At 37.5% G+C, this 19,041-nt stretch overlaps 1 protein-coding gene across 3 annotated transcripts in view; it reads right to left on the bottom strand.

Moving 5' to 3' along the window:
* Window positions 1-19,041, bottom strand: part of BTBD7 (BTB domain containing 7) — an 83,702-nt gene that overhangs the window by 17,504 nt on the left and 47,157 nt on the right. For all 3 annotated transcript variants that reach the window (XM_074365102.1, XM_074365101.1, XM_010968718.3), the window contains 2 exons: window positions 3,292-3,500; window positions 1,681-1,756 (listed from right to left, as the gene is read on the bottom strand). In XM_074365102.1, coding sequence (XP_074221203.1) covers window positions 1,681-1,756; window positions 3,292-3,500 — 285 coding nt within the window. The remainder of the gene's footprint in view (window positions 1-1,680; window positions 1,757-3,291; window positions 3,501-19,041) is intronic.

The raw sequence follows: 19,041 nt of genomic DNA, 5'->3' as shown, positions 1-19,041 counted from the left end.
ACAATCAATGAATACTGAACCACTGCTCCTAAGGGAAACACAGGGCTAGGTTCCTGCGAGCCTCTGGTCACAACATTTTTGCCAACCTATCAAGACATAACCTTGTTTTATGTGCGTTTCTGTTTAAAGTCACCTTATTAATATATTTTGTTGATTCATTAACAATGAACTTGTGGCCAACGGCACTGTAACTCAGGCCTGAATGAAGCTTATCTGACATACATATTTTCTTGGTAAGGCACATCATGGCCTTCTTAGGCTTAGGAATGCTAGACAGCACTAGGCATTATGTCTGGAGGCCACTTTAGATGGTGAGATCACTAGAAAAACCCATTAAGATGTGCAAAAACATGGCACTAACAGATTATGTAAAGGACACTTGTTTATAGCATGAGAGCTGAATAAGAAGACAGAGTATCACCTTGTTCCACCTTAAGCTGGAAACATGTGCATCAGGGGACTCAAATTTTTTGTCACTCTGCACATGTCTGCAAATGACCATGAAAGTGTTATCAGTACTGATTTGGGGATTACAAATAAATTTTAGCAAGTAGGTGAATTTGCAAATATAGAATCTGCAATTAAAGAGGACAGATTGTATGCTGGTATTTCAAAAATGTCCCAAATTAATAGCAGTGGTTTTTACATTAAAAAAAATTAAAATCTGAGAATTGCTAAAGGCTTTCTGCAGGCCACAAATAAATAAATTAGGAGAAATAAAATAGGAGGACTGCTTTTGTTCCCTAGCACTTGGGTAGTAGTATATTAAAGGGGCACTATAAAAAGATCTGAAGGCAGGTTAAGCTTGATTTCTTTTTTAATATATTTAAAAATGTGGCAGAACAACTCTGTTAAGTGTACTAAAAAACACTGACTTGAACACTTTAAATAAGTGAACTTTATGGTATGAAAATTATATCTACATAAAGTTGTCATAAACGACAGGAAAGGGAAATGCGTATTTAATTTTTCTAATTAAAATATTTTGATTTGGGTTCACTACATAGAGGAACACGATATTCTGTGAAGGAAGGCACACGGGTGGGTGGGCCAACCCCAGACATAAATAGAAGACTGCTATAGAATCATAACCTTCCAAAGGTGAAAGCCCACCTTCTACATATGATGCTTCCATCTCTTCTTTAAAAATATTATTTCTCCTTTATCTGTCTTCCACAAAATTTTAAAATAAACAACAAATATGCCTTCTCTGGGTAGTCATACATATATTTTAAATTGAGATAAAATTCACATAACATAAAACTCACCATTTAAACCATTTTAAAGTGTAAAATTTAGTGGCTTTTAGTACATTTAAAATGTACACCTATCACCACTGTCTAATTCTAGAACATTTTCATCAACAGCATGCTTTTGTAACACTTTAATCATTAAATGAAAAATTTCACTCTAATACTTCTGTAAATTAGTCAACATGTATTATTAAGCACATAGAAAGATAAAATATTAAGAATATTCTTTTGAAGTTAGTTTGCAAAATGAAATTTTCCAGTATATTTATTTCTAACAAAGTGTACCCTTTCTACTAAAGGATTTTACTGATGGTAAATATTTCTATTTCATAAGGCAACAGTGGGCACTGTCAAGACTGACGGGCAGCATGCAGTTCAGTAACTTTTGGGAAAAACTTAAAGTTGCAAGTTAGTTTTCTGAGCTTACCTCTGTCTGCTATTCTCTTCATTAACTGATGCTCACCCCATTTAATCAGATACTTAAGGATATCTTGTTCACTTGCCTATAATAAAAAAATAGTTCATATTTATTTTAGTGAAACTAGATAGATGGTTAATCTCATTAATGACTTTTCCTAGGTCATAAAGTAAACACAACATGCAAGCTGCCACGTTTCACTCTTTACACTGGCTGTTTCCAACGCTGGAGTTAAACCCGTGGTGCACCGGCAGCAAATACGCAAGACCACATTACATGCGGTTTTTTGGTCCAGTAACCTCGCTCTTGGCTCTAATTAAATTTTTATTCTTATTTCCATCTTTATTTTTTCTTTAGTCTGTTTTAAATTTATCTTACTATCTGGTTTCTATACATCTGCCTTAAATTCTTTTCGGGACAAGATGGAGATAAACAGATAAAAGTAAAAGTGTAAGGATATAGTGTGACTGCCATCTCCTGGAGGAGCAGAAAGAACAAGTGTGGCACCTTGGCAGCAGAGACTACCATCTCCACAAAGTATGCTGCTGACTAGGGAAGGGCCCTTGAAGCACAATCTGCGAAATGGCAGTGTGCCCCTCATTTCTTTGTACTTTCTTTAAAATCTTATGGCAAATCTAGGCTGCTTTCCAAGATTTTTACTTTCTAAGAAGAAACACAAAGCTTCTAAAGACAATAATTGAGAGAATCGACAAATCCTAACTCCCAGAATCCACACAGTCTGCATTAAGACAGTGAAATGAGGTTAATGAATTAAGATCCTAAATAAATCAAAACCAGTTATGACAGCATTCATACTGCAATCAAAGCAATGCATGAAGGAAAAGCACAGATGCTAGGTAGATTATTTAACTCTTCACTGCATTTCTGATTGAGATGGAAGCATTTCATAATTTTCCTAGTACAAATACAAAGAAGTAGAAAATGGCTCAATGAATTTATGCCTTCGTAACATTAAAGCTGATGTACAGCTTCCAGCATAAAATTCATACAGCCAATGCAAAAACAAAAACAAAAACACCAAAAAACTTGAACATACTTTACCTGAAAGGATTTTTTACAATATTTTAAATCTATTGTTACTTTGAATTACCTAATTATAAATGACATATAAGTCAAGGACACAGGAGTTTGCTTAAAACTACTTCTGATTAAAAATATTATTATCCTTTGGCAGGACACATACACTGAGTTTTTATTAAGTACTTGAGTAGGTCAGAAATTGAGTATTATTCTTACTTTGTGCTACTTAAGTCTAAGTATCTTCTGATGCCTCATAAAAAATAAGAAACTGTTACAGAGAATCTGCTATTAATGGAAGCCAAGAACATCACCATTGGGATATGCTTCTGACCTTGCCTACTGCCACAACCTCTCTGGTGTAGCTGGTTAGGACCTGCACTGGTTCACAATGCTGAGTCATAGCAGCAGTGCGCACAAAGTGCACAGAGTGCCAGAGAACCAGAAGGTTTTTGCTGTACAAATTGAAGAGGGCATTCCTGGGTGGGCTGATCTCCTTAGATGGGAGAATAACAGAGTACAGATGGGTTTCTTGGTGCACATATGAATGACAATGAATTTGAGAGGTGTATAAATGATTACCTGTAGGTAGTCAGACTGGATAGCAGTAAGCAGATGGTCTTTGCTGAGTTCATAGAAAACATCCGAAGTCATGACCTGGGAAAATTCCTCACAGAGGAAATGTAAAGCTTGTCGGTGCACCCATTTAGAGCCATATGGATGAGAGCTCCACTTGAGGATGGCAATTAAGGTATCTAATGAGATGCTTTCAGCAATGATATCCTCACAGCCTAAAAGAGAAGGCAAATACTTCTTGAGATTAATCAGAAATATTACTTAATGAACATTAGTGTGTAGACACTATACTTAAAAGTAGCAATAGTAAAAAAGAACAAGGAGATAAATAAAATCTCATGGAAATCACCAAGACTTGGTGGGATGGGGTGACAACTGGTAACTAAAATAGTTTATGATATCTATAGGAAATCTGTTGTTCCTTAAAGACAGATCCATAGGAAAAGGCAGGGAATCCTCACAATTGTTTAAGAAAATAAGTATCTATGTGCAACTCAACAACTTGTGTAAGACATTACAATGGAGCACTGGACCAAAGGGGAAAGAAAGAGTAGGTAGAAAGGATACAGCTATGGGAACTGGCCGGAAGAGGAAGGCTATGGATGACACCTGCCTGATAAGAGAATCCACACTTGAGGATAAGACAGGTAGGCTATCTTCCAGGAACTAGAAGAACATCTGTTTTTTTGTATTATTCTAATTTAAAAAAAAAAAACACCTTGCATTGTTGATAGTTTAGTTCCTCAGTGTAAAGGCAAAATGTTGCAATTTTATATTCATCTGGTGAACTAAAAAGAAATAAGTGGTTTAAGTGAAAAGGACCAGGATTCTGGAGAAAGTGACTATGGCACTTAAGAGCTCAAAGAAGAGAAAAAGAAAGTCTGAGGACAGTCAAGCTATTTTCCTTAGGAAAGATAATTTCAAAATAGAAAGATAAGATACAAGTAAAGTCAGAGTGACAAAGACTGTAGAAGGGAAAATGGATAAAGCTGGACAGAGATTCTTCACAACCAAGTTTACTGTAAAATAATAATAATAATAATAAAAAAAACAATAATAGGGGCAGGGAGTGTTTAAACATCATCACCATTATCAACAAAAATGTGGCTAAACAGGTTGCTCTCTAATGAGCTCAGAGCTTTAAAACATACAGTCAAAAAAGGAAGGGCAGCAACAAACTCCACAGACTTTCAAAGCTCAAAGTTCTTGTGAAATCAGGAAAAGTGAAGAGAGAAAGACAGTAATTCCCATTTTCAGGTGATATAAGAACATTAGGAATCAACAGAGTTTGTAAACCAACAGAGTTTGTAAAAAGTAATGCATCCACCCCTTTTCTGATATGGTCCCAGATAAGCAGAATATCATAGAGAGAACTGTGTAACCCGATTTCTGCAAAGCATTTAATAAAACACTTCATGATGTCTCTAAGATTGTTAGCTCCACAAGACAGGGACAACTATCTTCACTGTACCCGCAGCACCCTCTTGCACATGGAGAGTATTAAGTAAAAATCTGCTGAATATACAAATGAGATCTTTGCAGATAAGATGAAAAGATGTAAAGGGTGACAGAACAGTGGTTAACAGAACCCTTTGTAAATAGCAGTGATTAACTCTGAGGATGGAGTGGAGAGTCTCTGTTTTTTGATATTTATCAAGAATTTGAATGAAGATGTGGAAAATATGCTTCAAAGTTTCCAGATGACCTAAAACTAGGAAACACAGTTAAAAATACACTGGATAAAAATGATCATAATTAGCTAAAAAGATGGATCAAAGTGAAGATGAAATAAAACTTAAAAAATCAGAAAGTTCCACATTTAGATTAAAGAAAATGAACTGCACAGTAGATGACAGGGTAGAGCTAGGTTAACTATATCCACTTACATAAAAATAATATCTGGGTATGTTAACTAAATGAATGCAAAATGTGTCATTGCTGCTATAAAGTTAAAGCAATCTCAGGCTTTTAAGATACAAGCACAGAGTCCTAATCAAAGAAATAACGTTGCATGGATGGTCCTGGAGGTAGTCATTCTAAATGAAGTCAGCCAGAAAGAAAAAAAAAACCATACAGTATTGCTTATATGAGGAATCTAAAAAAAAAGACACAAGTGAACTTATTTACAAAACAGAGACAGACTCACAGATACAGAGAAAAAACTCAGGGGGTAAAGGGGGTGGGAAGAGATACACTGGGAGTTCGGAATTTGTACCTCTTGGGGAGTGATGGAGATGTTAGGTATCTTGATTGTCGTGGTGGTGTGGATAAGTGTATACATCTCTCAAAATTCATCAAGCTGTACAGCTGAAACATCTGTAGTTTACTGTACAAAAATTGTATCATAATAGAGTTGTTTCAAAAAAAAGAAATAATGCTGCACCGCTCTCCTGTAGGGTGCTGTGTTCTGTTTCGAGCCCTGTGTTTTAGATGGGGCACTGACAAAACTCCAGAATTCTCAGAGAAAGGCAAAAGAACAGTGGAGAGTTTGACACTTGTCACAGAAGAAAATCTCTGAACAAATTAGATTATTATTGGCTTATGTAAGAGAAACCTGAGGAGAGACATAAGAGCTATCTTTAAATGTCTGATAGATCCTCATGAGGCAGAGGAGAAATGAATGATTCTCTATTGTTCCAAAGGCAAATCTTGGGAAACAACTAGTAAAAGGAGAGAGATTCTGACTCACTCTTAAGAAATTTCTAACAATTAGAATTGCTCTCCTTACCTCCCTTCAACAAAAGATCCCTCTAGAAAAATGTAGGAGCAGAGGCTAGCTCATCACATTAGGGATGGAGTACCAAGAACTTTTACACTGGATGCAGAACTAAGGTAGGATGACATCCAAGTTTTTTCTGTCACAAAGATATAACCATTTTTAGAAATAACAGAGTAAACATAAGAGTAATGAAATCTGAAGATTATTTAATCTAAATACTAAAATGAGACCCTTATAAATGATATCTGCATGTAAATGACACCCAAAGGCATGAATATATGCTGATGAGAAGTGGGGAATATGGAATAGTTCTGGAAAGTTCTCATGATTTATTGGTAAGCCATGAATGCCAAGCTGAGGACAGGCCTCACCCAGTAGCTGGTGGAAGACTTGTGTTAGTCTATTGTTTTAAAGCAGGCACAGGAGTAAAGCCAATTAGTATGAGTTAGTATAACAGGGAAGGCAATCTGAGAGACGTGTTTGGGAACAAAGCAGGGCAAATTAGAGAAAGAGGGTTATCTAAAAGGATGTGTTGCAATCCTACTAAAACCAGAATACTGACAGAGGCAAAGAAAAAGAATTAAAGATAACATCCTATGTTTAAACTTCTGAAGTCTACAAAGAAGTGAGACATGGGAGGAAAAATGGGTTTTGAAATCAGAGATTAGACTTGAACTCCCAGCCTAGCAGGAAAATCACTTTGGGAAAATCTCTACCTCTCTGAGCCTGAAGTGTTTTCATCTGTAACATTGGTATTACATTCCTAACTCAGGTTGTTATAAGATTTAAATGAGACTGTACTCTTGATACTCATTCATTCAAACGTTCTGGAGTACCTACTTGCCAAGTGCTGTAAATACAAAGCGTGATGTCATCTGCCCTCATGGCCTTAACCCCATTGTATCCTCTGTCTTTCAAGTCTACAGTTCCAGCCTAGAGTTCTCTCCTGACATTCAGATCCATTCCTTAAACTTCCCAGACTCACTCCTTAAACTTCCCAGGTTCCACATGTATATTCTGTAGACATCTTAAATCTAAAAGTCAATTTGTTTCCTCTGGGAAATCTAGTCCACCCCCTACTCTGCCCCTATCATTTTAATCCTTGTTTTAGAGAAAAATATCTCATCTACCCGGTCACCAAAGCCAGAAATCTGAGTACTACTATTGATTCCTTATCCTGAAGCCCACATCCAATTTACCATCAAATGTTACTCATTCTATTTTTATTTTAAAACCATCCCATCCAGAGTCTCTACCACCTGTTTCAGAATCTGATACTTTCTCCCTCCATTATTGAAATAGCCTAAAAAAACTCCCACTCCAGTCTTTCTCCCTTCCAATTCCTTCTCCATAGTGTTGCCAGAATGATCTTTTAAAATGTAAATTAGATTATGTATGTAACAAATCATTCAACAGCTTTCAAATGACTTCAAGATAAAATCCAAACTGCATCTTTTGGGATGATCTGGCCCCTGCCACTTTCTCCAGCCCCATCCCTGCTCATGTTCTGTACTCTAATCATACTGCATTATTTACCACTTCCTAGAATTCCATCAAACTCTCTTTTTCTCACCTTTAGGCCTTTACGTATATTGTCTCACTTTTCAGAAATGCTCTTAATTCTGCTTCTTAACTTCTCCACATCTTTTCAACTCCTCTTAGATCCTGCCTCTTCAAAAGCCTACCTTAATCTTGTTCCCCAAAGCCTAAGCCAAAAGTCAGGTGTTCCTCCTAATTACTAGTTTATCTTTCTGACATATTTGTCTGAATCCTCTACCAGACTGAGAGCTTCTCTGGAGTACTGGCCCCATCTTGTCTCTGATTCTATAGTACGTGACACCTGGTAGACAATTAAAAACAAACATAATAGCAAACATTTTTGAAATTTATTTTGTACCAAGCTCTGTGCTTAATTTAGATATTTAATTCTAGCACTTCTTCTTAAAGAAGGTGGTATTATTATTATTCCCATTTTACAGATGGGAAAACTGAGACTCACAAAGGTTAATTAACTTGCCCACGGTCATGCAGCTAGGAAGAAGACAAGTCATACTTAACATATCTTTCCCTTCCCTTCTAAAAAATCCCTTCCTACCTCACTTTTTATGCCTCTAAACTAGTCTTCTACTAATCAATCCTCATCAGAGCTTTTTCACTTAGAACTACTTCTCTCATAAACAGAAAGGCATCTTTTTTTTTTTTTAAATTGAAGTACAAAGTGTTGATTTCTGGTGTATAGCACAATGTCCCAGTTATGCATATACATACATAAATTTGTTTTCATATTCTTTTTCATTAAAGGTTATATTATACAATACTGAATATAGTTCCCTGTGCTATACAGAAGAAATCTTTTTTTAATCTATTTTTATATATAGTGGCTAACATTTGCAAATCTCAAACTCCCAAATTTATCCCTTCCTACCCACTTCCCCCAGTAACCATAACATTGTTTACTATGTCTGTGAGTCTGTTCCTGTTTTGTAGATGAGTTCATTAGTGTCCTCTTTTTTTCTTTTTTTAAAGATTCCACATATGAGTGCTATCATATGATATTTTTCTTTCTTTCTGGCTTGCTTCTCTATGTCCATCCATGTTGCTGCAAATGGCATTATTTTATTCTTTTTATGGCCGAGTAGTATTCCACTGTATAAACATACCACAACTTCTTTATCCAGTCAACTGTCAGTGGACATTTAGGCTGCTTCCATGTCTTGGCTATTGTATACAGGAAAAGCATCTTATAAATATACCAAACAAGGTGATATTAATTCATAAATGTAAAAGCCTCCTCCACCCAAAAGTTGGAAGGTATATTTTAAAGAGATTTATCTAATATTGTCAAAATCAATATTTTCGTATTATAGTAAAGCATCTCAATTAGTGGTAATTTGCCTTTTATCGAGGTTGTCAATATTGTAATGAAAATGTAGATATTTCAGCAGCAAGGCCGAAGGGACACTGGCAGGGAAAGGCTAGGAAGTGAGATGCAAAGAGGCTTCACACAATGCCATTTCCTTGGTAAAATTTAGACTAGTCTTATAGGTCCAAAAACATTTATTAGTCCACTTGTGGTGACAAATGGTATTAACCCAAATCCCAAAGACCAATGTACAAATCAGAAATTAATTTATGTGCAGTGCAGGTATTCATTTCCAGTGAGCCAAATGTCATATTCTACCTCAGCTCTTTTCAAACTATCTTGGGTCAAGAAAGAGCTTTTTGCCTTTGCTTCTTTTTAAGTTTCCAATCTGCCATGGACCAATACTTAAGTAAAATTCAGCAAAAACAATGCTTGAATACTATGGCAATGTCAAATTGCTACAAAAGTTTTTAAATGCTTACTTGCAGTTTCTCTACTTACCTCATCGTAGACACATATTGAATAACATGCTCTGTCTAGAATCCCTTCCCCTTTGCCAGTTTCAGGATACACAGAAGTCAGATTTGTTTCCTCCCATTTGGTACTAATTGACTTCCAGAGGACACTCTTCCTCTTTTTTTGCTATAGAGCTTACTGACTCCATTTCCTAGCTATAGATAAAATAGTACATATCTTGTATTTCTTTTAAGACAACTAGATGACACAATCAGAATGACTATCTTTTTAAATGACTTTAGAGTTTAGACTGTTACCACATATGATAGATGACTGTTCAGACATCTTCACCACCACCAGCCCTTTGATCTCACCTCCAACCCATGGGCAGAGTGTATTTCCCTGCCCCAGGACTTTGGAATTGGCCATGAGATCTGCTTTGACCAGTTAAATGTTAGTGGACATGATGTGACAAAAGGCTTCAAAAGTACTTTTGGGAACTAGGAGTGCCCTCTTGCCTTCTGCCACTGCCATGGTAAGAATACACTGCAGCTAGTTTCTTGGTCCCAGGAGGAAAAGAAGCAGCAGTAGGAACAGAGCCACCGGCCCTACTAAACCATGGCGGCAACCAGAGTGACTCCAGATGCTGCAAACAAACCTGTGATTTCAGCTGATCTGGAAATGTGTGAGAAATACATGTTTTTTATTATATACCACTGAGATTCTCTGGTGGTTGCTACACAAAAATGGTTAACTAATAAACCATATAACTTTTTGGATGAACTCAAAGGCTTTTAGCAATTTCTGTGTAACAGAAAAACTCATCCATAGCCTAGACATTTAATGGCTCCAAGATGCCCATGTATTCGCTCAGGCAGCTGACTTCCAAGGATGCTGCTGTGAGGCTGGCAGACAGTATGAAGTAAACATCTTACAATTCTTTTTGCTTGTGTGATAACCACATTTTTAAGATTCATCTCTTACTTGTTTAATTCTTTCTTGTATTCTCTCTCACCAGAATAGTTTCTTTCTAATTCTTAATGTGGGCAAAAATGCCTCTTTTCAATAATTTGAGCTACACAGCCTGAATGATCAAGGCAGATATATCAAGAAGTAAAACAAATTAATTTACACATTTAGTAATACAAATGATTGTTACTGTATGTTAGGTAGGACCACTTCCTGTTTTCATTATGAACATTTTTTTTTCCTCTTCATATTCCTCTGATAACTAAAAGACACTCCAATGTTGACAGATTTCCTGAAGACACTGTCCAGAGCTATCTTTACTGCCACCCTCACACACTTCGTTATTCTTAGGAACAGCCTTATACATGTTTCACCAATATCAGTGGGAAACCTTTTCATTGGCTCATGACCACCAGGATATAGATAAACTGCTTCCAGATTTAGAGTTTCATATTGAGTTTGAGGTGGGAAGTAGAAGAAAGAAACAGGCAAGGGGGAAGAAAGAAAAGGAATTATGGAGGAAATTACGGCTTGCCATGCAGCATAAAACAATATAGTAAGGTTAGAGGAAGGCTGGCCTTAGAGCAGGCAGAGTGACTCTTCAGTGGCCCCAGAGTTTTAGAATTAAGACCTCAAGTGCAAATAGGCTTGAGAGAAAAGTTGCTTCAATTCTTTCCTACTAACCTGTACGTGACTGATTCCAAATCCCAAGGAATGGAATTATGAAACAAGAGGGAAGTGAGGGCAGCATGAAGTAGTAAAAAGAGCATAAAGGCCTTGAGTTCAGGTAATTATATCACTAACTCTTGACTCACTCACTCACTACCCTGGACTGGATCAAAGCACACCCTCTGTGAGTCTCCTTCCTTATATTCAGGACAAAGTAGTCCCATCAGAACTCTGGGGATTATGTTAAATAATACTGGGGGGCCAAAGTGTCCATTAACACTAGCCTTTTTCTAAGCAAGAAATCCTAAATTGGCTGTGCCAACTCACCCTCCAGGACACACACACACACACACGTATATATAAAATGTATATATACACACACACTAGTTACCATGTCCTACTGATTCTTCTTTCAAAATTCTCTTTGATTAGCTTTATTTTCCATTCCCAACCTGGTCCCAACACCAACCTGGTCCAAATCCTCAGGACCTCACACATTGATTATAGAAAAGCCTCCTACAGTCTTTGTCCCATCAGTATTCCAGTCCATAATGTTCACACCGTTGAAAGGTTTGTTCTCTAAAACATCACTATCAACACATCATCCCTGCACATCTACCTTAAAAAGGTGATCAGAATTCCAGCTAGAAGGCAGAAAATAAGTGTCAGACATGCGAGTGAGAAGACAAGTCAATCTGTGCTTCAGTGTTTTTCATTGCCAGTCCTTGAACTCTGCAACATCTGAGCGCTGGTTGGATAAACGCTCCTCTCTGCTATTCTTCAGAGGACCATCGTGAAGAAGATTCTACAAAGCTCCTCAAAGGATCCTGGCAGGGCTGAAGCCCAGGAGCCTCCAGTGGTGACAAGCACAATGGCCCACTCTTAGGCTGCTTTCCCTCCTCCCGGGTTTCATTCTCCCCAATTCTCACTCCTGTTTATGGGATTACTTACCATACAAACTACGTGCAAACAAGCCTTTGTTTTAGGCTGTGTTTCAGCACAGGTTGTGAAGGAATGGGAGGAGACACCCACCCAATGATAGTAAGAGAAGTGGCCTTAGAAAATAAAATTATTGAGTGAGATTCTGGAACTAGATCACTCACTGGTCAGATGGCTGAAAGGAAAGGACCACCTTCCTAATGGCAAGTAGGGTGGTGATAACCCTGCATGTAGCAGCATGACAATACTCAGGTTTTTCACTAAGTGAAGTATTAGTTTAGTAGTAGTGGTAGTGGCACTTGAATGGAATAGGAACATTAGTAATTCCAAGTACCTGATGTTGGCTGGCTTAGTTAACAGCTTTAGAAATCATGTAAGAAGAAAATGATAGTTAGCCACCCCTCAAGCCCAAGAACTCTTGTCAAAATTCAGAAGATTTCTAGGTTGGTTTTCAAAGAGACCCTTATTTCCTGCAGCTGCAGAAAAGACATAAAAACTCAGGCTCAAGATTTAATTTTAAGGATATCAGAGCTACAAAGAAGACTTGAATGCAAGGTTGTGACAAATCTAAGACAAAATCTAGGTCCCAACAGAAACGGTTGGACACAGAAATATGGAAGGGGGATATCTGGGTGAATGAGCTAGGAATGCTAAACCCCAAGATTCACTTGAACTTTTCTGGGCCGGGAGAGGCGGTTCCTGCCCCAACTCCTTGCTAGAGGACAACAACATTCTCTTCTCAGGAGATCCTAAAGGTGCCTGAAAAGACAATGCCTGTCCTCTTCAAGATCTGCTCCTGCCTCCTCTCACTAGCTCCAAGCCAATAATCAAATCTGTTCATTCATAATCACAGTCTGAGAGAGAAAATACAGTTCCTGTTCTGCGAACAAAGAGCGTACACACCCAAGGAATTGCAAAACCTGGGTGTATATACTGGCAGGTCCACTTGTGGGAATGGATATCGAGGGTGCTGGCCCAAGGTGCTAGGTTTGTGGCAGTAGGAGCAGGAAGGTGTTCTTTTGGAATCCAAGAGACTCAACTGCAGTACCTTTTGGTGCTTCTTTGCTCAGTGATAACAGAGGCCGGGCACTTGTAGCTACCCACTGATACAGCAACTAAGTGCTCAGATACTTCTGGGATGAAGGTCTGGGTCATCCCACCTGGTAGGCTATCTAGACCTGCTTAAATATTAGCAAAGCATGACGAAAATCTAGGTTGGGTGATGGAAGAGAGGGACTGTGGTGATTTGTACTGCTTCAACTTGCTTAAGCTAGAACTGTTTTCAACAATCTCCATTTCTATATGGTTCTAAGCTAAAGTTGGCCAAAACAGAAATGTGTGAGATTTGAAAAGCAGCAGCAGCAGCTATTACTCTGTAAAAGTCACTATGGCTAGATATGGTGACAAGCAGACACGGAGGTGCCTGTGAACTCAGGCTTTTCCTTGCTTTCCTCAGCTCTGCATCCAGCTCTCCCTCCTAACTGCAGCCCTGGTGACAACACTGCCCCAGGCCACAGATCCACAGACACAACTGCCACTCTCCATGTACCTCCCCCTTTGCAGCTCTACCTTAGTGTAGGATGTCCTTGGCTTTCCAGGTTAACTGGCTGTTGTCTCTTCTGGGTCCAACTCCTCTCCTTTTCAGACCTTCACTTCCCCAGCTTCTCCCACAATTGTGCGAAGCCCAATCTCTGTAATTATTCCCTTACCCCAGAAGTCCGAGTTGCTCAGTTTCCCTGACTGAACTCTTGAGTGATGTTATGATGAGAATATCAATTACAGCTTGCAGCCAATTGCAGCATCTGGGACTGTGGCTAATCGCACCATCTTTCCTGAATTGAGTCTTTAATAGAAGTGTGGCTGGTTACCACCTTGAAGATTCTGTGAGGAACTGGATTTAAATTATTGCTTTCCCCTAAGTTAAATCACATGAAATTGTTGATATTAAACCATTCTGACTTATGAAAATCAGAAGATTAAATAATGTTATTTGTTTTCTGTTGCTATGTAACAAATTACAACAAACTTAGTGGGTTAAAACAACAAACATATCATCTCACGCTTTCTGTGGGTCAGGAGTCGGGGCACAAGTCACTTGGGTCCTTAGTCAGGGTTTCTTCATAAGGCCGCAGTCAACGTCAACTAAGTTTGCATTTATATCTGAAGGCTCAAAAGGGGAAGAATTTGCTCCCAAGCTCATTGAGTTGTTGGCAGAAATCATTTCCCTGTGGTCATATGACTAAAGGCCCAGCTTCCTGCTGGCTCTTAGCTGGGAGGTTCACACTCAGCCCCAAGAGACTGCTTGTAGTTCTTGCCATGCCGTCCACTCAACAGGCCATCTCACAACATCGTAGCTTGCTTCTTCAAAGCTGACAAGGGAAAAAGTCTCTAGCGCAAGTCTACTAGGAAGATGGGAGTCATACACAATGTAATCATGAGAGTGCTTATCCTGTCATCTTCACCATATTTCACTAGTAAGAAACAAGTCATATGTAGCACTCACAGTTAAGGGGAGCAGGTTGCATAAGGGTATGAATACCAGAAGATGGGGATCACTAGGGGTCCTCTTACAGTTTACTTGTCACAGTAACTTTATCAGTATCTTAGCAATACCCTTTCTACATACTGGACAATCGTAATCATTTTAATCTACCCATAGTACTCATTTCTTTGATCTACTTAAGCCTTTGCTCAGAATATATCTAACTTTACTATGTCTCTGAAGAGTGGTGAAAACTGCAATCAATATTTTAGGTAAAAATGCACCATAGTTTGGCCAAAAAAAAAGTAGGCTAGTTGATAAGAAAGCCAAGAGTACTCAACGGGGGAAAGGATCATCTCTTCAATAAATGGTACTGGGAAAACTAGATGTCCACACGCGAAAGAATAAAATTGGACCCCTACCATACACCACTCAAAAAATTAACTCAAAATGGATTAAGGACTTAAAGACTTTAAACCATAAAACTCCTAGAAGAACTGAGAAATTGTGCTGAACACTGGAATTTGACACAATATTGTAAAATGATTATAAATCAATAAAAAATGTTAAAAAAAAAGTAAAATGAGAACTACTGAAAAAAAAAAATAAAACTCCTAGAAGAAAACACTGGGGAAAAGTTTGACATCAATCTCGGCAATTATTTTTGGACATGATGCCAAAAGCACAAGCAACAAAAGCAAAAACCAACAAGTGGGACTACAACAAACTAAAAAGCTTCTGCAAAGGCCACCATTATGGATGTTCCTTACAAAATTAAAACTATCATATAACCCAATAATCCCACTTCTGGGTATATATCTGAATATGAAATCCCTATCTTGAGGAGATATCTGCACTCCCAAGGTCATCACATCATTATTTCCAACAGCGAAGACACAGAAGCAACTTAAGTATCCATCAACAGATGAATGGATAAAGAAAATGTGATATACATATATACATATATATATAAAAATAACACACACAGACATATATATACACATTATTCAGCCATAAAAGGAAGGAAATCCTGCCATTTGCAACAATATGGATGTGCAACAGTATGGATGCACCCTGAGGGCATTATGCTAAGTGAAATAGACAGAGAAAGATAAACACTGTATAATCTCAATTAGATGTAAAATCTAAAAATATTGAACTCATAGTAACAGAGAATAGAATGGTGATTTCCATGAGGGGTGGGGAAATGAGACAGTGGTCAAAGGGAGTACCAACTTTCAGTTATATGATGAATAAGGTCCAGAGACCTAATGTACAGCATGGTGACTATTGCTAACAATATTGTATTGTATTCTTGAAAGCTGCTATGAGAGCACAGGTTTAATGTTCTCACCATAACAGCTACATCAACAAAACGTTAATTATGTGAGGTAACGAATACATTACCTAATCTTATTGTGATAAACATTTTGCAATATATACATGCATCAAATCACTGCATTGTATACCTTAAACTTACACAATGCTGTATGTCAACTATAGCTCAATAAAGCTGGGGGGAAAAGAAGAACTCTAGATTCAAATCTATCATCACTGCAAAAAAAAGTAGGTTGAGATTTTCTGGGTTATATTTCTCATACCCTTTTGGCTAATGGTCAGAATCTGAGTGTCCCTGTTGGGTAAAGAGGCATAATATACAAGCTGAGTCTTTTAAAATGTAACATACTTATCTACATGGAAAAATATCTTTCAAGTTTCTGCCCCTTTTGAGTCTTGTAAGACTTTCTTGCAATAGCTAAATGCCAGAAAATATGACTAATATTATAGATCTAGTCTAAATACCTTTTTATATTCCCTTCCAATTTATTTTAAAAGTTATGTTCTAAGACAATCTCTGGATTATCCATCTGGATGGATACACAAGAAATTGGTAGCACTGGCTGCTTCTGTGAAGGGAAACTGGGGAGCTAGCTGGAGGACAAAAAGTTGAGAGGGCAGGAGAACTTTTACTTAGTACTCTTTTATACCTTTTGAATTCTGTACCATTTGAATGTATAATCTATTTTAAAAATTAAATAATAAAAACAAACAAACAAAAAAACACCACATTATGGAAGTTGCCAGGAGTTCCTTCCCTCAGTGCTCAATGTAAAATCAATCATTGACCACAAAATCTAAGCAAATACTGGAGAGGAAGTGAGAAAGTTCTCTGCTTTAAGAACATTACTCCCTTCTGATGGGAAAGACGAAGTCACTGAGATTTATGTTGCTTGCGTGTGAAAATGTACAAAGGGTGCTTGTACTCTGTTCTTACAGCTTTTGCTAAGCTGTGTGAGAGGGAAAAACAGACAAAGATGGGAAAGAAGCTAAAGAGTCTAAGGAGTAATTTCAGTAAATAGAGGAGGAGGCGAAAGCACACAATTGGTGAAGATTGAAGATTTCTCTTCGTACCATGAAAGGAAGAGGAAAAAAAAAAAGATTTAAAAGACTAAGAACCCCTAAGATACTTAGTTGCATATAGACTTATATTCCTTCAATGTTTATGGTATAATGTTTTCTAATATGACATTTAAAATATTTATGCCTGAAGTTTTTTTTTAGGAGGGTGAGAACAGCATAATGAAAGGGAAAAGCATTCACGTGGATGTTGGTTCTCGTGACACAGATACTACATATAAGCCTCTGCTAAACTAAAATGTAGGGGGATCTAATTCTGGGACCTACAGGATACCTGAACTCCTTGAAATCAAACACATGTTCTTATGTGCAGGCATCTCACTTGAAGAGAAATGCAAGATACAGCCACTAGAGTCGGTGATCTGAGTCCCAATCTTGATTCCCTTCAGCTGTGTGATGTGTGAATTTCTGCCTGTTTCCTCATCTGAAAAATGTTTCCTAATCCTAAAAATCCATCTCATCAGGTTATTTTGAGGATTAAATAAGATAATATACACATAGCTAGCACACTGTTTAACTTATGATTAACATTAAATAAATGGTAGATACTACTCTAATTAAATTTCCTTGAAGAGAACACCCAATGTACTGGTGTATTCTAATTCAAAAGCTAGCATGGGGATTTGTTGGGGGTGGAAGAGGGTAAGAAGGGAGCATATTCACAAGAGAGTAGAGCACGTCAAAGATCATAAAGGGAACAGAAATATTCAGCGACAACCTAAATGTTTTGTGTACTTTCACAGATCATTTAAAATGTTATATAAAAACAATCCTAGTACTTAGTATGTGAAAAACTCAAAGGTTCACGCCTCTTTATGTAAAAACAAAAAATACCCATTTATACCTGTATCTTGTTTCCCAGCCTAAAAACCATTTTCCCACTAGTAACAAAACAGTAAGTAACCTTAATTTTATTATTGTAAAAAAGGAAAAAGTCAAAGCTTTTGGGGTAGAGCCATGTAACTATGATTTTCAGAAAAAATTTTGATTATCTACTGGTTAGTTATCTCTTTAATATGATCATGTGGGCCCAATGCACCACAGATGATTTCTCCTTAGAGATCTATTCCCCCTACCTTCTCAAATGGAAAGAGTAGCTTTGGAGTTGGAAAACTTAGGATTCAAATCTTGGCCTTAACACTTTCTAGCCGAAATGGAGATAACTACCACAGAGGATAATGCGAACTAAGAGCTTACATAGTGGCTGGCAAAAAACAGGTGCTCAAAAAATTCTACTGAATAAATGAATAAATGTGGTAAAGAACTTTTAAAAAGAGTTAGCTTTTTTGTTTGTTTGTTTATTTTGGGGAGAAGGTAATTTATTATTTATTTTTTAGTGATAATAGTTGGGATTGAACCCAGGACATACTCTACCACTGAACTATAAACTCCCCCTCCAAATTAGTAATATTTGATGTGTAATACATAGATTTTATCTGCTTAAAGAATGAATTTTTTTAAAAAAAAACAGTATTTCTGGAACATTTCTTATGGTCTTTGCATGCTACAGCCAAAGAGATCTTTCAGAAAGTGTAATTTAATCAGGTCACATGGCTTGCTGTGCCCAGGATAAAGCCAACAGTCTTAGCATGGTATACCGAGTTATTATACAGTCCAGCTTGCCAACATAGCCTCATTTCTCGCCACACCACTCTTATCTCTGTAACCCCTACTCCTCCCACAACCAAAGTGCCTTCTTTTCATTCATTTCTAGGCCTTTCTACCTGCAGCTCCTTCTGCATGATAATGCTCCCTCTTATCTCCCATCTTTATTTATTTAACTTCTATTCAATCTCCAGGTCACAACTTCTCTGTAAAGCTCTTGATATTGTCTCCACTTTGCTAACTTCCTATTATTGAGGTTTGGGGCTCCTCTTTTTCCTATGTGTTCCCTACCATTCAGGGCTTTGCTTTATTAGGGCACTTACACTATAACTGCCTATTGGTACCCACCACTAAACTATCTTATTCATTACTTTAATCTATGGGTCTGGCATACAGCAAGAGCTCAGCAAGTGTTTACTAAATGAATAAAGTATAGGAGTCACGGTGCTAATTCTATATCAAGGGTCCATTTGAACTGACAGATTATATTACTCCCTTTCCTCACTGTGCCCCATTTTTACCTTTATTTGCTTGAAAACTCAGGCAGCTGCTATTCTTCCAGGTTTATAGACCTATTATGATGACCAGATTTACAATACTGTATCCATCTATTTCCATTTAACTTAGTACCTCTAA

The sequence above is a fragment of the Camelus bactrianus genome, chromosome 6 (genome assembly GCF_048773025.1).
Source record: "Camelus bactrianus isolate YW-2024 breed Bactrian camel chromosome 6, ASM4877302v1, whole genome shotgun sequence".
Lineage (NCBI taxonomy): Eukaryota > Metazoa > Chordata > Mammalia > Artiodactyla > Camelidae > Camelus > Camelus bactrianus.
Note: the sequence above shows the minus strand (reverse complement) of the source record. Positions and strands in the feature narration are given on the sequence as shown.